The sequence below is a fragment of the Nanorana parkeri genome, unplaced genomic scaffold (assembly GCF_000935625.1).
Source record: "Nanorana parkeri isolate BGI_ZX_2015 unplaced genomic scaffold, ASM93562v1 scaffold233, whole genome shotgun sequence".
Lineage (NCBI taxonomy): Eukaryota > Metazoa > Chordata > Amphibia > Anura > Dicroglossidae > Nanorana > Nanorana parkeri.
This window is the reverse complement of record NW_017306501.1, coordinates 1,022,367-1,042,447: the sequence shown is the minus strand read 5'-3', so window position 1 is coordinate 1,042,447 and position 20,081 is coordinate 1,022,367. Positions and strand designations below refer to the sequence as shown.

The following is a 20,081-nucleotide window of genomic DNA, read 5'->3' as shown; positions in this document are numbered from 1 at the left end:
GAATATGACAGGAGGCTCAGGGCTTCAGCCGCCATATAAACCAGCCTGTATAGTGGATTTCATGGGCTTATCTAAATCTGCCTTGTTCTACAGTTTGCATTGCTTGGCAAGTTGTAGTCTGATCATCTGTGACCTGCAACATATGAATGGTTACTCTTCTGTAGAAGATATAAAACATCACAGCTCCAGCAGTGGGGTGTCTTCAGGATGGTACCCAAGTCACACTCATGTCCAAATTTGGATTTTGCTTGGAAAACCACTGTGCACAGGTCACTTAGATTTGCCATTTGAAAGACACCATCTGCCAACTGAATGTCCCAGTTAGAAAACCTTAGATAATGATAACAAATGCCTACCGTGGGAGAAAAGAGAGGTGAGGCACTGAGGTTCTGGAAGATTCTCTTAAGAGGGTTAGGAAAGGTCCCCAAGTTTGTTTCAGCTTGTGTAACATGTTCGTCCATGAGAGCAACATCACCTCCAACCTTCTTCACAAAGGCCTGCCCATGAATGCACAAAACAGAAGGCAAGTCTTAAAATTAAAATTGTAAAAACAAAACACAAACTCTTCAGAGTAATTAATGAAAAAAGACAACTTGAAAAGGAGTAGAACATAGAATGCTGTGACGTGTGGGACATAGAATGCTGTGACGTGTGGGGCTTCTATTCTTCCAGTGCTAAAGGTTTCAGTGCTTTTCTAATGTGTGCAGTGAAAGGTTTGTCTACAAAGACATTTTTACATTCCATTTTTAGCAATAAAGATGTCTGTATCAGTTTCCTTTTGTTGTTTTGCACTTTCTGCTTTTAAATACGTAGAAACATGATAAAATGCAATTTAAAAAAAAAACATGCATTTGCTAACCTACAAAAACAGCAAACAAATTAAACAAATGCCCATTACCCACTCTGGTACTGTGTTCCTGGATTCTGTCTGCATGGGTCATTTCATTTTGGTGCACTGGTTATGGTGATAAATTGGAAATAGGTGTCAAAGCCCTTGTTGGATAGCACACGAATGCCATGCAATAAAGTCTACACTGAATCCTTTGTAGGATTGTAAGATTGTAGTATAAATGCTCCTAAAATATAGCTCTGATCATTCTTTAACAGACATTCCCGCGCAAACCTACCCTACTTTCCCACTGCAAGAGTTTTGTTTTTACCATCTCTCTATAGGTTGAACTCGATGGACATGTGTCTTTTTTCAACCTGACTACGTAAGAGTTAAGCACTCGTTTATGTCTAGGGGCTGCAGTACAGCAGATTTACTTATCTGGTCCCTCCTCCCCTGGCATTTGGCGCTGTCCTCTTCTTCCCCTCCTCTCCAACAGGTGGAATATCCCTCCGTCTAATGCAGGTCTATAGAACCTGCATTTGAGAACATGATGTCAGAGGTCCTTAGACCACCGGAGCTCAGGGAAGAGGAGCTGTGTGGACTGGCCTAGCATCTCCAAGAGAGCTGGCAAGAGTGAGGGTCAGGTGAGTAATCTACAGAAAACAAAACAATGCAGCTCTTATCATTCCTACTACAAAACACAGCCCGTCCCCTTTTTTACCTCGAGTAAGTCTATCTTCTGGTAAAGTTTTCTCATTTCTGCAGCTTTGGTGTAAATCTGAGGAACTTTCTCATTAACCACTTGAGATGTATCATTTCGGATCTGTAAAAGAAAACAGCACTTTAAATACAAAAAAAACATGGGCCCTCCTTACCATCTTGTCTTGTATTGTGATTGTAATGTCTTCCTTATATTGTAAAGCGCTGCGCAAACTGTTGGCGCTATATAAATCCTGTATTATAATAAACTCTTGCTTTAGCCTGCAGAGGTTTACTTTAACCAGTTGTGGACTTAGGGTGTATGACAAACGCAGGGCCCTCCTTACCATCTTGTCTTGAATTGTATTGTAACTGTAATGTCTTCCTTATATTGTAAAGCGCTGCGCAAACTGTTGGCGCTATATAAATACTAAGTAATAATAATAATAATAATAATAATAATAAACAAAAATCGAAATACTTGTGGCGTACGTTGTATGCCTGCTCACCTGGCCACAATAACTGACTTGTTAGACCTCATTCACATCGACTTACACAGCTGTGCAGCACACACATCTGTTAACACATCTGGGGCCGGGAGGGACAGCTGGTGTGTGTAGCCACCTGATCAACTCAATGACAGGACACGGCTGCACGCCAACCTGAACTTGCACATGCGTACAGGTACAGATGCAAGCCCCTGGACGCAGACACTCTTGAGCACATGCTGTCAGTGAGTTGAACAGGCGGCTGCACGCACCAGTTTCTGCGCACGTACATGAGAATGAGCCCTAACACAGGAGTGGCTGCAGCGGTAGGATAGTAGCAGATACGTGGGAAGAACTGCACATGTGCGGACATCGGATTAAGAAGCCGGGTGATGAATATACACAGTGTCACAGGCCTCAGAGCAAGATCTGGGTAAGCATAGCGTTTCGGGGGAGGATGGTGAGGACCAAGTGGGTAGGGACATGTTGTGGGAAAGTTACCTTACCCTTTCCGATTTAAACTTTTTTTCATTTTATTCATTTTGTTAGTGACGTGTGTAAAAGAAATGTGAAAAAAAAAAAACGCCTTTTATTCATAAATAACTGACATGCTTTGCAATAGAAACATAATTTAAAGGAAAAAAAACAAACAAACTTTGGACAGAAGAAAATGTAACCCTTGTAGTTGGGCTACCCCTGCACTGCAAGGGTTAACCGCTCATCTTCATCAAGGGTCTAAAATAAAAATATACTCACTCAAACCTTGGTATCGCCTGGCTGCTAGACTGGTCCCTGCAGCCTCTCTATCTCTGCTTCAGCAATGAAATGTCCTTCGGGGTCCTCACTGTATTAGACGTGATGACTCATGGGTTCGTAGACCACCAGAGCAGAGGGGGAGAGAGGCTGCAAGGGACTGGTCTAGGACTGAGGATGGGTGAACATATCTTTGTTATGCGAGACCCTAGACAATAACGATCACTTAACCCTTGCACTGTGGGGGTAGCCCCACTGCAAGGGTTACATTTTCTTCTGTCCGGAGTTCTTCTTTAGGCGTCATTAAAATCTGGATAGGTTATAGAATAAAATGTGTGACACTTAGCATTCGGTTTATGTTTTCATCCAGGATTCACACATTATATCATTGTAATCTGTTGGGGGAAAAAAATATTTTAACCTTTTATTGTTGGTCAGACTAGAAAAAAAAACCCACTTTCATTTTGCAAAATTTTTGTCTATAGATTGCAGAGAATAAAATCATTTTTGCAAAACAATATTGTCAGAAGGAAGCCCCTACTGTGTCCCAAAATACTAGATTATGTTATCAATGAATCAATAGGCCCAATAGGGTGAAATGTAAACCTTGCTCTGGTCCCTTTGGGGTAGGTGAGGGAGCTGAAGGGGCTAAAGTGACTATGAAGTTATATATACATAAAAAGTGGTGCAACGTATGATACTTGGGTTCCTTTCAGTGTGAAGATAAAACATAAATACTGGACTTACCATATCTAACATTCCAACAAACTCATCAACTCTCACAAGTAGGTCTTCCAAACTCTTTTCCAGATTCTCAATCTAAACAAAACATGTGTCAAAGGGATTCAATTATAGGGGAAGAAATGATGTGCAGCAATAGGCCTCTGCCAATACTCAAGATTTAAAGAACAATATTTGATTAACCCTTGCAGTAGGGCTACTCCCGCACTGCAAGGGTTAAGTGCTCGTTCACTTATAGGTCAGGGGTGGGCAACTCCGGCCCTCCAGCTGTGCGTTCGCTACAAATCCCAACATGCATCTGCCTCTGGGTGTCATGCCTGTAACTGTCAGTCCTGCAATGCCCCATGGCACTTGTAGTTCCACAACAGCCGGAGGGCTGGAGTTGCCCACCCCTGGTGTAGGTTATACTCGCCTGAAGCTCCAAGCCAGCCAGCTGTCACGGCCCTCCCTCAAGCCGCTCTCCTCCTACGCTGCAGGAATGTTCCTGTGTGTCCTCACACCTATACACTGTGTATAGAACGTGATGATTTACGGAACCTTAGATTGCTATAGAGGAGGGGGAGAGAGAGGCTGGAAGGACCGGTCTAAGAACAAGCCGGCTCCATGGTTCAGGTGAGTATACTTTTATTTTTTTAACCTAGACAAAAACGAGCAGTTAACCCTTGCAGTGCCGGGGTAGCCACACTGCAAGGGTTAAGAGAAGTTTTCCTGGAGTTTTTCTTTAAACAGAGAAAGGTTACTTGATGTCTAGATCCAGGCCAGCAAATAAAAATGACATTATGTGCATCATGTGATGTAGTAGTAGTAGTTAGCCATAATCAACTGGACTGTTGAAGAGGTTTTGTACCTTCTTCAAACCACTTGAGTGTCAAGAAGATACTGCAGCATTTATATCTGCACAGGTAGCAGAGTCATCATAAAGCCCATCTCCAGGCTGAAGAGGTTAAAAAAAAAAAAACTCCCCTTACAGTGGGGTTACCCCCATACTGCAATGATTAACTGCTCATTAATGGTTATGGCGCAAAGCACTTATAATTACTGGATCCCTGCTCCCACAGACTCCAATATTATCACCGGCAGCCTCTTCACCCTCCGCACTGGGTGTTGGAGGCCTGGTAATGTCATCAAGTACGGTGCAAGGCCCATAGCCCATCAACATATGTGTGGATGCTGAAGGACATTCCATGAACTGCAGTGTGAAGGAGAGAGTGCCACCAACTGCTGGGGGAGTGGGGATGAGATGTGTAAAAGTCATCTTTACCATATACCCCTAGATATTAACAAGACATTAATCCTTGCAGTGTGGAGGTACGGCAAGGGGAGTTTTTCCCCCCCTAAAATAGGCTGTAACCCAATCACCATGGGATGTGAAACAGTTGATTGTCCATGAACAGGATGAGAGATATGAAAATTGTGGAACCACCCAGTTCTAGTTATATAATCCCAGGAAGGCTGTATAGGTGGTGATTCCTTGTTTTACATGGCCAATGATGTGAAATGTCAAAATGCTGGGGAGGAGATGGTACAACAGCATTATATGTGGATGACACATGTCTAAGTGATTGGATTAAGGTGCCTGTGTGCTGTGATATCTTCCAGACACTCAGCAGACCCGAAGAAGAGACTTGGAGCACGAAAGGTCTTCATCATTACAGAACAAGTCCAGCTGAAAGCGACTCCACATTTTCACACTCCATCCAGCATCGGAACAATCAGCTCCTGGGCTCCTGATGCTTTTACAGATCGCTCTATAAGAATGTGCTGTAACAGCGGCAGGAAACAGAACGCTTCCACATAACATTCACATTGGAAGCGTAGTGAGGTCATGACAATCCCATTCAGTACACACGCTCAGGCAGAGTGGTCTCCTGATCGCAGTGACTGCTTGTCACTGCGATCAGGAGTGAGCCTTACCATCTCTTGAATTGTATTGTGATTGTAATGTCTTCCTTATATTGTAAAGTGTTGCACAAACTGTTGGCGTTATATAAATCTTGTATAATAATAATAATAATAATGCTTTGTAACATTGGCTGTCAGCACTGTTCTGCTTCTCACTCCTCAGTGTGATGTGAGGGGAGAGAAGTAGATCAGTGATACTAAAGGGGAAGATTTATCAAAACAGGAACAGCTGTGCATGGCAACCAATAAGCAGCCACCTTTCATTTTCAAAGCTTCACAAACTGAAGAGAGAAGCTGATTGGTTGCCCTGGGCAACTCCTTCAGATTTTGATAAATTCCCCCCTAAGTGTCCAAGTTATAAAAACAAAATTAACCCCCTTTTATTGCTGATCACAAAGAAAACTTCTTAAATTTCTCCTAATTGGTTAGATTTTATCCATATATAACTACAGTTCATTTATAAATATTTGATGTCAAAGGAAAGCCCTATTTGCCCTCTAAAAAACAAATCTATAAGTGTGGGTGCACTTAATGTGAAAGAGGTACATTTTGGTTGAACAGACATTAAGCTCAAATTCTGTTTTGTTTACGTTCAGAACTTGGACAATTGCCTCCGTCCTTAAAGGGTTAATAAAGAAAACAAACCAGTAAAACGTGACATGACAGAAATATGGGGCAGTCACCCCTTACAATGCTAGCCACCTGACTGTCTTCCTGACACACTGGCTCCTGTACTTTGGGAATCACTGACCCTGACCAGGTAGGCCAACTATAGTAACCTCCACGATTCCTCAATGATAGGTGAGCTGTCACATGACTGGCTGGAAGCCCCGCCCTTACCTCAGTATTTTGATGATCAGGGAGGAGGTAGCTAGACAGCTGATTGGCCGTTGATTTCAGCGTATAATCTGTAGCGGCAAGTTCATCGTCGTTTAGAAGGCCGACCGAAACCCCGCTACAGGCGCTCTGACTCTGGGAGACATGGCCGCTATCTCCCGGGCTCCAGTGGCCGGCCAGCCCCACTTCCTCCTCCGGCTCCCATTGCCCCGCACCTCCAGCTAACGCCATCACTGCTAATAACCAACCACTGCACAGGACACGTGACCGGGAGGCACGTGCAGCCGACGTGCGCCGAGTAGGCTCAAACTTGATAACAAAGCGTTTTATATATAGTACTAGTAGTGTGCCACAGTAAGATTTACAAAGTGATTACCGGGTGTGTATAGTGAAGCTGCTTTGAAAATGTTCTAAACTTTTATCGAAGATTTCGTTGTACTTGGATAATGCAAGACCTGCTACGGCGATAACAAAGTCTGCAAAGGATTCACAAGGTGAAATAGTACAGTGCAGAGTACCTGTGCAATCTAAAAGCATGAACAGGTTTGATTACAAGGATGATTCTTGAATAATTTGGAAACTGGGATAGGTAAAGTGTACCTGTAATGAAAATAAACATAGCCAGCAATAGGAGTGATCAAAACAACCCCTGATGTACCTTTTATTTCGGTATGTGTAAGTTCAGTAGGTTAACAAAGAAATTGGGACAAAAGCTAGGCAACAATGGAAATCGCAAGGAAAGTCCTAAAATAACAGAGCAATCAGTAGTACAAATACACCAATAAGAGTCACAATGCCAATTGTTTGGTCAATCCAGATAGAGAAAAACACCAACAACCGAGGAAACCAACAGCACAGGTGAGGGTGGATGCATGGAAGAACAAGATGGACAATGCTGGAGGGGGAGGGAACAGGAATGCGACGGATCAACCAGTGCCAGAGCAAGGAGCAGTATCAAAGGTTGAGAGAGTTCCTACAAAAGGAAGGGGGGAGAAACAATCAATCAATCCAAGGTGCCCATATATAGCATTGTATTTGTCCTTTTTATCTTCCTATTGAGACGTAAGTTTGTCAAAAAACATAATGTAAAACATGTTTTTTTTAAAAGCGGAGAAAGAGAGGGGGTCCTCCAGGAACTCACAATCACCATTTTGCAGCAGCGAAGATGTGTTGAAGCAATTTACATTGGGTTGGAGAATATAACAATATAAGGGTCCCTCCGGAGGGGAGACTCCATCACGGCATACATTTTGAGAAAAATCGCAGACCAAAGGTGAGCAACAACTGGACAATCCCACCATATGTGGGCGAACGTGCCCTCCAGCTGGCAACCTCTAAAACAGTTGGGGGAGCAGGATGGAGAAGCTCTGGAGATCCTAAAGAAGATATGATACATACCACTATAGAAGCAGTTTATAGTTGGTTTTAAAAGCTCTAGCACCATTGAGGAACTTCTAGGAGAAGTAGTCCAAATCTGGTCCCATTCTGAAGCAGTCATTTCCCCTTCTAAGTCTGATTCTTATTTAGTAACATAACTGGGCTGGGAGGCCGCCAAGTGTATTTAATAATGAAAATATATGACACCAGGTGCATGAGGATCAGATGTACACAGATGCTCAAAATGAGTCTTCTTTAATAGCTCCAGGTACCTTGCATGCTGCTAATTTGTAAGATAGCCAAAGCGTTCCATAAAGGGGAATTGATAGCGTTCCCAAAAGCTAGAAAATTGTGTGACACTGGTGGAGGCGTTATAAGAGCACAGTCAAACCAGCAACGGAACACTTTAGGGTGCGATAAGACCAGCGAAAAAGATAGATTCCCCAATTGGGTTTCACAGTGTCCCACAGCTGCAAGGAGTGACGTGTCACAGGGGCAGGTACCTCTGGGTGCCAATGAGGATGTAGCCACAGGAGACTGTTTACCTGTGACACCCACGGTAGAACCTCTTTGGTCGTTGCCACATAACAAGCTGGCCAACCTGAACAGCGTAATAATATTTCACCATGTGGGGCAAGCCCAAGCCACTTAGAGGTTGAGATCTAGATAAGACCGTTCGTGAAATCCTTGTGCCAAACAAACTTCAAAATGTGTGCCTGCAAAGCACGTAATTGAAAAAAAATCCCCAGTTATGACAATCTAGAACCAATGACAAATCAAAGGAACGCTGAGCAATTAGGAGAGTTTGAGGCGTCAAGGAGACAACGAGAGCCTTGGACGTGACAGGGTTGACATACAGGCACGAGGCAACGTCAAAGGCTAATAGTATTTTTATGAGATTGGGGTTAGATGCCACTAGGTTAGTCATGCAAAGAACATCATCTGGGAACAAACATAGTTTATGATGATATCCAGCAACTTCCACCCCAGTAATGTCAGGAGACGCTCAGCCCTGTCTCCTACCTCCTAAAGATGGAGACAGAGTCCGACTGGTGTCCCACGTAAAGCACCCGCGCCCTTGGGTTCGAATACAGAGCCTGCACCCGGGTAATTAATTGGTTCCAAACCCCACTTCCAAAGGACAGAAAACAGGCAGTCCCACAACAGGAAATCAAAAGCCTTTGGAATACCAAAGACAAGAACATTAAAGGTAAGTTCCAAGATTTAGCTACATGAAGTAGCGAAATATGCTCAATAATATCGCCTGCCTGCCTATGCAGTACGAAGCTGACCTGTTCACCCCTGACCAGGGAGCCTATGCTAGGGTTAAGCAAGTGGCTAGAATCCTTGCCAAGAGTTTAATATCTTTATTGATAAGATATTTATGGTAAACTATGAACAAAGACATCCGTTCCTGACTCGGGCAGCATACAAATGGAAGCTTCAAGTGAGGAGCGCGTTGAATATTTTCACCATATGCGGCACTAGCATATTTTTTATAGCATCCAGTGTTGAAGCTGTTGAGACCTGTTTTTTTTGCCCACTTTGAGGAAGTTGATAGCATGAGTCACTTCCAAGGGAGATATTTCCACATCCAACAAAGTCCCGTCAAGGGCCTAAAGTTTGGGAATCGATAAAGAGTCAAGAAATATTTGAATCCGAGTATTATCAAGAGGAGCTGGCTTGGAATAAAGTTCTGCCAGATGAGAACAAAAGATCTTCAAGATGGTGACAGGGTTAGAGGTAAGAGTGCCACCACCTTTCTTTGGTCTATAAGGCATATAATCCAGTTCTGGGGTAAGCTGTCTTCATGCAAGAAGGGAGTCGGGGCATGTTGCCTTTAAGGTAGAATGTAACACAGTTGATTCTCCGCTATATGATTCCAGGGCAAACTCAGATTCCAACATTGATACTCTAGCCTTCTTATGCTGTTGGGAAGCCTGCTGGATGAGCACCCCCATACCGTTGCCTTATACACCTCCCAAGGCATCACAGGGGAGTGAACTGAAGCTGAAAGTATTCTTGGATAGTTGCATTGAAAGTGGCAGAAAAAAAGGGGTCATGTATGGTCGCGTAGGGAGAGTTGCACAGGGACCAGGTTACCAAGGGGGTCTAGTGGACCAGGAGGTCAGGGTGATGGTAGTGGTGTTATGGTCTGACTAAGAAGTAGGCAGAATGGATGAAGAGAAGTGTGGAGGAGAAAGGAGGATGAGAAAAGGAACCATGGGGATGAGAATAGAAAGTAAAGTCGGAAGTAGAAGGGTGAAGGGTCTCGTGTGAACTAGGTGAAGCCATAATGAATGGGTCAAACATGAGAGACATGTCCGGCACCCTCAGGTCTGCGTCTAAGATCAGACATGAATAAATACAATGCAAGAGCAAAAATAGCACTCACTCAGCACAAAAAAACAACAACCGTAGCTTAAGTTGAGTAAATTGAAGTGAACCCTGGTCCGGCAAAGTGACAGCACCTGCTCAGGCAATGCAATCGATAATACAAAATCACCTGCACTCCATACAGTGTACAGACCTTGAGTATGGCCCCGAAACGTTGGCAATGCAACCCACAGACACTACGTACCAACCCGGGAGGTACCCCCATGCATATAGTCAAGTAACAAACAAAGCAAAAAAAAATAATAATAATGGTACAATATGTAAAAACTATAAGGTGTATGGTACTTTATATACCATGCCCATACAGACTGAAGTAAACTCCTGGCAGAATGAACTACACAACTGTGGTGGCTTTAGTTACATGTTCCTACAAATATGCTGCATTCAGAGATTTGTGGCAAATTTCCCAGTATATGAATCTTCTTTCACATTCTGTGCTGTCATGTTTTTTTTGCAAGCTGGTCTTCTGTCTTCTAATATGTACACTGAGAGTTGGAGTTATAACAGAGAGTAGATACTGCTCTCTGCAGGGCATATCAGTGATAACACAGAGGGGGGAATTTTTCAAAGCAATTGCGACTGTTTTAGCCTCTTACATAATTTTTTTAATGTGCAAATCTGTTTAGCCGCTCCTTATAACATGTGCGCCTGTTTTGACCAGAGCTTGCACAATTTTCCCAATTGCGCATGTTTTGCGAAAGTTCGCAACTGTTTACAGCTGCACTTGTCCTGCGGCTGTCTGAAACTGTAACATCACCTAACAAAACAATTGCAACGTAAGAAGTCCCCATAACCACTTCTTCAAGAAGAGACAGTTAAAGGAGAACTATGAGGTGAGTGATTTCCACGCAACCTCATAGTTAGAGCCGACCTGTGACAAAGAAGCTGTCACATGTCGGCTCTATTAATGGGGAAGTAAGCAGAAACATGCAGCCGATCCTCTCACTTCCCGATTGTCTCCCTGCAGTGAGCGGTGACTGTCAGTCACGGCTCCCCGCAGGGATTCTCCCCTCCCCGATCCTCCAACGCTGACTGGATAGGCAGAGCCAGCTGTCACTCATGCAGCAGGATGGATTCAGACAGTATTGTCGAGATCCGTCCCGACTGCGGAACTCTTAGTATATCGTGGGCAGTAGCTCCCTATATACTGAGTTTTGGGTCATGGGAAGAGGGAAGTATAGCGCTAGCGGGAAATACCGATAATTTAAAAACAGGCAGCGATGCCTGTTAACATACAAGTGATCCGCCGGCTATAGAGCCGGCAGATCGCTTGTATGAGCTGCCGCCCGGTGTCCCTCCCTCCGCGGTCCCCCCTCCCGTTGTCACGCTGATCCCAGGCTCTGCTGTACCCGGTGCGAGCCCGGGACCAGCATAGTGCCTCTGTGACGGGATCAGAGGGAGGTCGGTACACGATCTCCCTCCGGTCGCCTCTCCGCTGTCAGAATGCGGAAATGATGTATATTACATCACTTCCGCATTCCTGTGTCACTCTCCAGCTTCAGATGCTGGAGAGAAGCTGATGAAGCAGATCTCTGCTTCATCGGCTTCTTCTGGGGTCCTAGGTGACATTAGGGGTCTTGGACACAATCATTGAGAGCAATAATTTTAGGGCCATCAATCACTGATAACATTAAACTGATGAGCGGTAAAAGCTTTTAAAGCGTCGCCTATGGTCAATTGTGGGGATGGAAGTTTTTCGCGATTTCTCGGGTGCGCGCAATTTTTAAGCTTGACATGTTTGGTGTCTATTTACCCGACGTGACCCCGCCTTTGATATTTTACCCAAAAAAGTGGGTAATAATAAATGTTTCATAACATAATGTAAAAAAAAGTTTTTTTCCCCAAAATTGTCAGTAATTTTCCCGAAATATAGTAAAAAATAAAACTTACAGCGTTGCATGACGGAATAAATGTCAGTCAAAGTATCCCAGCGCTGAATACTGAAAAATGGCCTGGCCGGGAAAGGGGTCTAAACACCGCGGACTTCAAGCGGTTAAATACCCTCAGTGGACTGAAATTTTCAGTCTCAACGATAAAAACAAAAGCTCAAGTAATTCACCTTAGAGTTAAGGCACATGGGTCATGAATGGCTGGACAGCACGGCCGGTTGCTATGTTTAAACAGAATTTTTTTTTCTGTGCTGGTGGATATCCCCTAGAGCAGCGGTTCTCAACCTGGGGCATTCGACCTCGTCGGGGGTCGCATGACGGTTTGCCAGTGGTCGCCTAGCGGCTCACGGCCACCCAGGTAGTAGAAGATAAGATAAATATACATTTTAAAAAGTAAAACAATAAATAAAAATAAAAAAGTGATACATTTTTAAAATAAAAATAAAATAAAGAAACAATAAAAAAAGGGGGGCGGGAAGGGGGGCGCATTGCGCGAACCTGGCCTTGGAACAGCAGGGAGAGTAAATCTGGCCCTGGGCGTTCATAACGTGGTTATATCCACAGTGCCGCTACCAAAAAGATTGTGCTTTCCAATCTCTACGCAGGTAATGTCAGGAGTCTGCTGTTGTTGTTCTAGGAAGGGTATTTCCGCTTCAAAAAGCAAGTAGAACAGCGGTTCTCAACCTGTGGGTCGCTGTGTGATTTCTGCTGTGCTAGGTGAGAGTCCTCCTCAGCTCTCTCCTAGTGCAGCAGTGTCAGTTCTCCCGCCACGCCGCCAGATGTCGCTGCAGCAGCCGCGTCATCCCTAAATTTGACCATTGGGTGTCACCACACCTTGGCAAATGTTACCAAGGGATCCCGGCCCTAGAAAGGTTGAGAACCACTGCCCTGTGGACCTACTGTCACTGGCAGTACCAGTGCCGTCTATTACTAGTGTCTGTACCGCCAGTACCGATGTCAACCATTAACACTGTCTGTACAGCCAGTACCAGTGCCAATCAATAGCAATGCATGTACAGCCAGTACCAGTGCCATTCAATAGCAATGCATGTGCAGCCAGTACCAGTGCCATTCAATAGCAATGCATGTACAGCCAGTACCAGTGCCATTCAATATCAGTTCTTGTACAGTCAGTACCAGTGCCATCCAATACCAGTTCCTCTGCAGCCAGTACCAGTGCCGGCCATTCATTACCAGTTCCTGTGCAGCCAGTACCAGGGCCATCCATTACCAGTGCCATCCAATACCAGTTCCTGTGCAGCCAGTACCAGTGCTTATACAGCCAGTACCAGTGACATCCAATACCAATTCCTATGCAGCCAGTACCAGGGCCGTCCATTACCAGGGCCATCCAATACCAGTTCCTGTGCACCCAGTACAAGTGCCTATACAGTCAGTACCAGGGCCATCCATTACCAGTTCCTGTGCAGCCAATACCAGGTCCATCTATTACCAGTGCCCATACAGCCAGTACCAGTGGCTATACAGTCAGTACCAGTGCCATCCAATAGCAGTACCTGTACAGCCAGTACCCGGGCTATCTATACCAGTTCCTGTGCAGCCAGTACCAGTGCCATCCATCACCAGTGCCTATACAGCCAGTACCAGTGCCATCGATTACCAGTGCTTATACAGCCAGTACCAGTGCCATCCATTACTAGTACCTATACAGCTAGTACCAGTGCCACAAATTACCAGTGCCTATACAGCTAGTACCAGTGCCACCCATTACCAGTACCTATACAGCTAGTACCAGTGCCTATACAGCTAGTACCAGTGCCACCCATTACCAGTGCCTATACAGCTAGTACCAGTGCCACCCATTACCAGTGCCTATACAGCTAGTACCAGTGCCTATACAGCTAGTAGCAGTGCCTGAATGCAGTTTGGACTAAGTGTAGGAATACATTTTATTTCTTTACTATTATTTTTTTTTACAGAAAATAAGGTTTTGATCAAAATGTGTTTATTTTGTATTTTGCTTTATATAGTAAAAAAACACAAACTGCGGTTATTATATACCACCAAAAGAAAGCTCAATCTGTCTCAAAAATGATATAAAAATCACTAGTGTGCAGTGTTGACCATGACCATGACCAAGCTGGTCTTGAAGTCATTCAAGCTACTCTCTTACCCTAAAAATATTTCTAAAAACTCCCCCATGTAAAAGAAGACTTCTAATACTTCCCCAGGAAGTGGAGAATCCTAACTTCCCGTGCACAACTACAGCCTCTGTTAGCATCTTCAGAATCCAACATCTGCATCCCCCACCATGGCACCATGGCCTGGGGTTCCATCTGCTGATCACAACAGGATCCATTAATAATGCAGAGGCCCGTGGGAGGAATTAAAGCCCACAATGTGGAGAGCAGGCATGTGACGTGTGTGTCAGATGCTGAAGATTCATCTGTCGTAGCTAATAAAGGGAGATAATTTAGTACTCACCACCCACCGGAAAGGTAAGTACTCGTATTAAAGCTGACCTCCAGCAAACAGCTATATACAGAAATTAAATTCATATAAGGGGAATGCTTTACCCGTCAACAGATTTGTATTTTTGTCCCACCAGTTGTAAGATTTACACAGCTCTGCCCTATCTAGCAGAGGAAAAGCCCTGAGTTTTGTTGCTGGTGCAGTTAAAGTTTAGCTAAAGGCAATTTTTTAAATAGATTTGGATGGAGTAGTGAGGGGTTAGATACACTGGTGGGTTTTTATTTCTTTCAATAGGGACACTTATTTCCATGAAAACTGTCTAACTGGGGATTTTCCTTACATTAGAAAGATTACCTCTTACTTCCTGTTGAGTCGGAAGGACAGGAAGTGAGGGAAAATCTCTCTAAAAGGGCACAGAGGGTAACATAAAAAAACTGACAATGGTTTTAACCCTCTTATACTCTATACAAAATGAATAAATCAAAACGTTTTGGCTAATGATATACCATAACGGGTTCTTGCCCCTCACCAGCATGTGAGGAAACAGTGAAAGGAGAAGCAGCAGACTGATGAGTTCAACTCTCTATCACTCTGCTCTCTCCTATCAGCGTGACCTTTGTTAGCATATGAGCACCGCAGTGAAACTGATTGGAGCCTTGTGCTGCTGCTCCCTCTTCCAATCTAAGCTCTGCTATACAATGGATTGCAAGAGGCTAATACCAAGTCAAACTCAGGTACTTACCCCTGCGTGTATTTAAAACTAATACATTTAAGGATGTATTCATGAAAAGAGCTGCATTTCTTTCTGCTTTAAAGGAGAACTATGGGGTCAGTGTTTTTCCCCATAGTTCTCCTTAGGGTAACCGGAGGACACAAACTAGCGTCCTCCCGTTACCCTAAGCTCAGTATACCGCGAGCTACAGCTCGCGATATACTGAGACGCCGCACCTGAAGCGGATCCCGACGTAGATGACGGGATCCGCCCAGCTGCGTGAGTGACAGCTGGCTCTGCCTATCTAGAGGCAGAGCCAGCTGTACCCGCCCCCTCCCCCGTCCGTTCCGCCAGTCAGCGCTGGCAGATCGGAGCGGGGAGAGGGGAATCCAGCCCTCCCCCTGTCACGGCAGAGAGCCGTGACAGGATCGAGAAGTGAGCGTACCCGGTATGTGTTCGCTCACCTCCCGATCTACTGAGCCGACCTGTGACATTCTCATTGTCACAGGTCGGCTAGAACTATGAGGTGAGTGGAAATCACTCATCTCATAGTTCTCCTTTAATGTCTGCATGGCGTGCTTTTGTAGCAGGAAGTTTGTAGAAAAGTATTTTAAGGACACAGAGCCACTTTAATCCCTGAGGAATGTAACCATTTTCAGCCAGTCACATTAGACCAAAACTACAGAGGAGATTTTCAGCAGCTCAATCGTGCTGTGTGTACACCCGCTCTGATGTCAAGGTCTCTGCATGCAATCTGCCAAGGACTGTTGTGCAGTGTTGGATCCTGTGCTGGAACACAGGGAATTCCAGGACTCAGAACATACTATTACTCTGCTGACTGGAGCCCTAGGCTCTAGTATAGGGAGCACTACTAGCACCCACACATGCATAGTTCAAGGAAATGTGGCTTCTCTGTTACTCAATGGTGACATTACAAATGTCCCAGACCCACTCCTCTAAGGGCGAAGTTCTTGTCATAGGATGTTCAGAAAGGTGGGCGCCAGTCACTTTGCATAGATTTGGGGATATGATTAACCTCCCTGGCGGTCTGATTATTTCCTTTTACTTTAAAATTTCCCACCGGTTCTGCCTCCCTGCTATGCAGACGCTCGCAAAGGACGGAACCCGTAAGACGGATGCCGGCATCTTCCAGAGGACACAGCGGGGATCTTGGACAAGGTAAGTAATGTGCTGTGTAATCGCGAGTGTGGCTCGAGGTTACCGCTTTTGGTAATGAAAATTAACCCAGAGCCACACTCGGGATTACCGCCAGGGAGCTTAATAGCACGTACATGAAGACAGAGTGAAGGGAGCACAGAATACCTGTAGTTTACTTAAACACAGACTTCTGGTCCTCTGCATCTCTTCTAAATTGTCTGGGTCCCTCTCTCACAGTACTTTACTGGCTGGACACTTAATAACTTGAACTTTGAGAACTGAGGTTCATGTGTATGCTCAGTCTTATAATCCACAAGAGGACAGCAATGGAAAGTTTCCTGTGGTACTTCCTTACTCAGTCAGTCACTCACCACCTCCATGTGGGGGACAACTGCAGTTCTGCTTCCTCAAGGTATTATAGCACTCCATGGCAGCCAGTAACTTCAGGGGGGCCTCCCAGGAGGGGAGATCCCTGCCAATTCCCATATGACTAGGCTCTAGGGCCTAAGGACCAGACAGATGGTCACAGAGTGAAACTGTGGAGGGAAGACCCATGTGCCAAGCAATGCCTCAGATATTTAATAACACTCCCAGCATCTACAAGCCTGCTTATCCAGATAATAAATATCCTTAAAGGTCCCCACACACCTTGCGATAATTGTACGATAATTGCTCGATCCTCGTACGATCGCGATTCTCGTACGAGAATCAAGCAGTGTATGGGCACCTTTACAATGAATGTTATCTCTAATACACAGCTGGAGCACACAACAGCAGGTGATGGAGATAATTACTCCACACTTAATGTTTATACTTACCTCTCCTGCTGCCTGCACCACCAAACACTTCTGTATTGATGAGCTAAGCTTGCTTTCGGGAGTATTGTATATTGGTATCGCCTGCTGCACTTTGTGGTTTCTACTGCCGGCCCTTGTTATTGCAGGACGTAGTGATATAGGGAACAATGGAAGGATCCTCTGATGATCCAAGACCTTTCAAAATGTCTGTACACAGCTCCAAAATGAACAGAACAATGTCTACTGTATACATAGTAAACAGATGTCTGTTTTTGTAGCGGTTGATGGGAGAATGCAATAAAGAGACCTACACTGGCAAGATAAACTACAGAATAACAGACGGCATCATAAGATGTCTCAGTGCCCATGTCCCTTAAAGTTCTTTGTGAAAGCTGATTTCTAAAAGATGGCATTGCATAGGCTTTAGCCCCTTCCCTTGGTTGCTCAGGCACTGAGCACTGCCTTGTGCTCACACTCCCCATACCCAAAGGTTTTGCGGCAGGTGACCCTTTAATAGTAATATGTTGCCTTGTTAAACTCTGCCCTTTGTCACCCTGAACTGGATGTTCTGTAAAGTCCTATTTACACTGTTGCTGCTTGACGTGTTGCTTTAAGGAAACCCATTTATTTGGATGAGCTGGCAATGTACAAAACTGCACTGAAAAGCAGACATGCAGCACACCACAGCACACCACAACACACCGTAGTACCTTACTGTGTGCAGCGGTGCACTGGCGTGCCACTTAGAATGGGCACAAATAGGCATAATGTGCGTTGACATACCGCAACAGTGTGAATGGGCCTTAAGAATTTACTTTGAAAAACATTAAATCCTAAAGTTAAGATTAAAAAAGAAAAAAACTTTTTTTTGACAGGAGAACCTGTATGTCTCTCCTGTCGTAAATGCTCCCTGCACCGCAGGTGTCACACGCCAGCTCTATAGTTCCAGAACTGAGCAATCACATTTTACACAAAGTAAAGAAAAGTACATTTCACTCTCCCAATAGTTCTCCTTTAATAGTTAAGGTAATTTAATGCAATTTTAAGATTTAACTCCTGAATTTAGTGTCATTTTAAAATCACTTTTAAAGTTGCATTATTATGTAGCACTCGCCTCCAAAAGAGCCGCAATAATTACTGAGACTGGAGATGGTTTAACTGTGTGTATATATACTGTATAACTAGGATATAGGCGTTATCCATCTAATGGTAACCAAACCCTCCCTATCCTACTGGCCAGTAGTGCTATGCGGAGTTTCACTGGCATCGGGGCCCTTAGTTGGAGTGCTCTAAATGAGGTCTTGTACAAGGAGGCAGTACAATGCCCTCAAAGAAAAGTGTTTCAGGGCAATCCTGCTGGGGCATCATTTTTCCACAGAACAGATAATTAGGAGTCAATGGTTCAGAGGCCTCTCTCCAAGTCTCAGCCAGTCCCACGTAGGATAGCGAAAGGGTCCCTCCTCCCGTGCCGACATCTAGCAGTTCCCCAGGTCGTCTCCCCAGGTGGACAATGTATCAGTTCAACTCACAGCAGCTTCGGTGTGTCTGGATCTCTCCCTCTCCACAGTGATGGTACAGTCTCTCGGTCCCTGCACACCAAGTATACAGCAACAAGATGGGGGCTACACAGATCTCAGCGTTTCACCCATTTTGAGTCTTGTGGCAGCACAACAGCAGACAGCTCAGGCATCTGGTCTCCCTGGGGTAACTCAGTCCACAAAAGCAGACGGTACGGCCTTTGCATGGGTTCACAGCAACCAGTCAGAGATCTTCTCCTGCTTCTATCCTAAAGCTACAGTACACCACACAGCCTGTGCCTGCAACTTCTGTCTCCCCATGTATCTCGCTGTGCTGGTTCTAAACTCCAGTCCTCTCCTCTTTCCCCCCATGGACCAGACCTTCCAAGCTATGACTTAAGGCAGGAGTGGGCAACCTTGGCACTCATGTTGTTGTGGAACTACAAATCCCATGAGGCATTGCAAGACTGACAGCAACAGGTATGACTTTTAGGGGTTGATTTACTAACCTTATAAACACACCACAAACAAGTATACACCTCTGTAGTGTGTTCCCTCCCAGCATGATCTATGGGTGGAATCTAAACACCTTTGTAGTGTGTACACACCCAGCAGGTGTGTTGTGCAAAGCCCTGCATGAATTTCAAGGTGATGTTGTGTAAATTAGCTCTATGTTGTGTTGCTTGCGTTGATGAATGCAGGAATGTAAATGCATGAGCTAACCATTTTTGTCTAAACTGTGAAGCAGCATTATATATGCATCATGTGCATGATTTTTCCATATATGGCATTAGTGGAAATATGCTTTTAGAGACTTTTTGGTTGATAAATACATTTTGCTGTGTGAAAATCACACGCACCTGGTGCGTGTGTTTAGGTTAGTAAATCACCCCCTTAGAGTCAGTGGCATGGGATCTGTAGTTTCACCACAGCTGGAGTGGCAAGGTTGCGTACTACTGTGTTAAGGAATTGCTTACCTCAAAAGATTTTTCACCCTAAACTTTTTGTAGCCATGTCATGTGACCTGTTCAGATACAAACTTGAGGATTTATTAACTTGTACTGATTTAATGGTCAGAAAAGTAATGCTATCCTATTATTACATACCAAATGGCAGTAGTGACCATGCAGTAATATTTGACATGGTAGTGATACTGACTGGTTCAGATATCACAAAAAGGTGTTACCGTATATACTCAAGTATAAGCCGTCCCGAATATAAGCCGAGGTACCTAATTTTACCAAAAAAAACTGGGAAAAAGTATTGACCCGAATATAAGCCGAGGGTGGGAAATGAGGCAGCTACTGGTAGATAGATACCAATAAAATTACATTAATATTTATTTAAAAGAAAAATAACCTAGCTCTGTAAGTGGAAAAGGGGGTACAGGGCTACATATCATGTACTACGGATCATTTAACCCATTCATATTAGCAGAGGATAATTGTAAATCTATTGTTCAGTGCATTCTATATGTAGTATATAGTACATGTACATATAGAGTGCCTGCAACAATACATTTACAATGATCCTCTGCTAACATGAATGG

At 44.4% G+C, this 20,081-nt stretch overlaps 1 protein-coding gene across 1 annotated transcript in view; it reads right to left on the bottom strand.

Moving 5' to 3' along the window:
* LOC108786912 (biogenesis of lysosome-related organelles complex 1 subunit 4-like) overlaps positions 1–6,519 on the bottom strand; it is a 7,895-nt gene extending 1,376 nt beyond the window's left edge. The window contains exons 1-4 of the mRNA XM_018556311.1: positions 6,256–6,519; positions 3,520–3,591; positions 1,554–1,655; positions 357–497 (exon numbers count right to left, since the gene is read on the bottom strand). Coding sequence (XP_018411813.1) covers positions 357–497; positions 1,554–1,655; positions 3,520–3,591; positions 6,256–6,483 — 543 coding nt within the window. The 5' untranslated portion in view covers positions 6,484–6,519. The remainder of the gene's footprint in view (positions 1–356; positions 498–1,553; positions 1,656–3,519; positions 3,592–6,255) is intronic.
* Between the last annotated feature and the right edge of the window lie 13,562 nt (positions 6,520–20,081).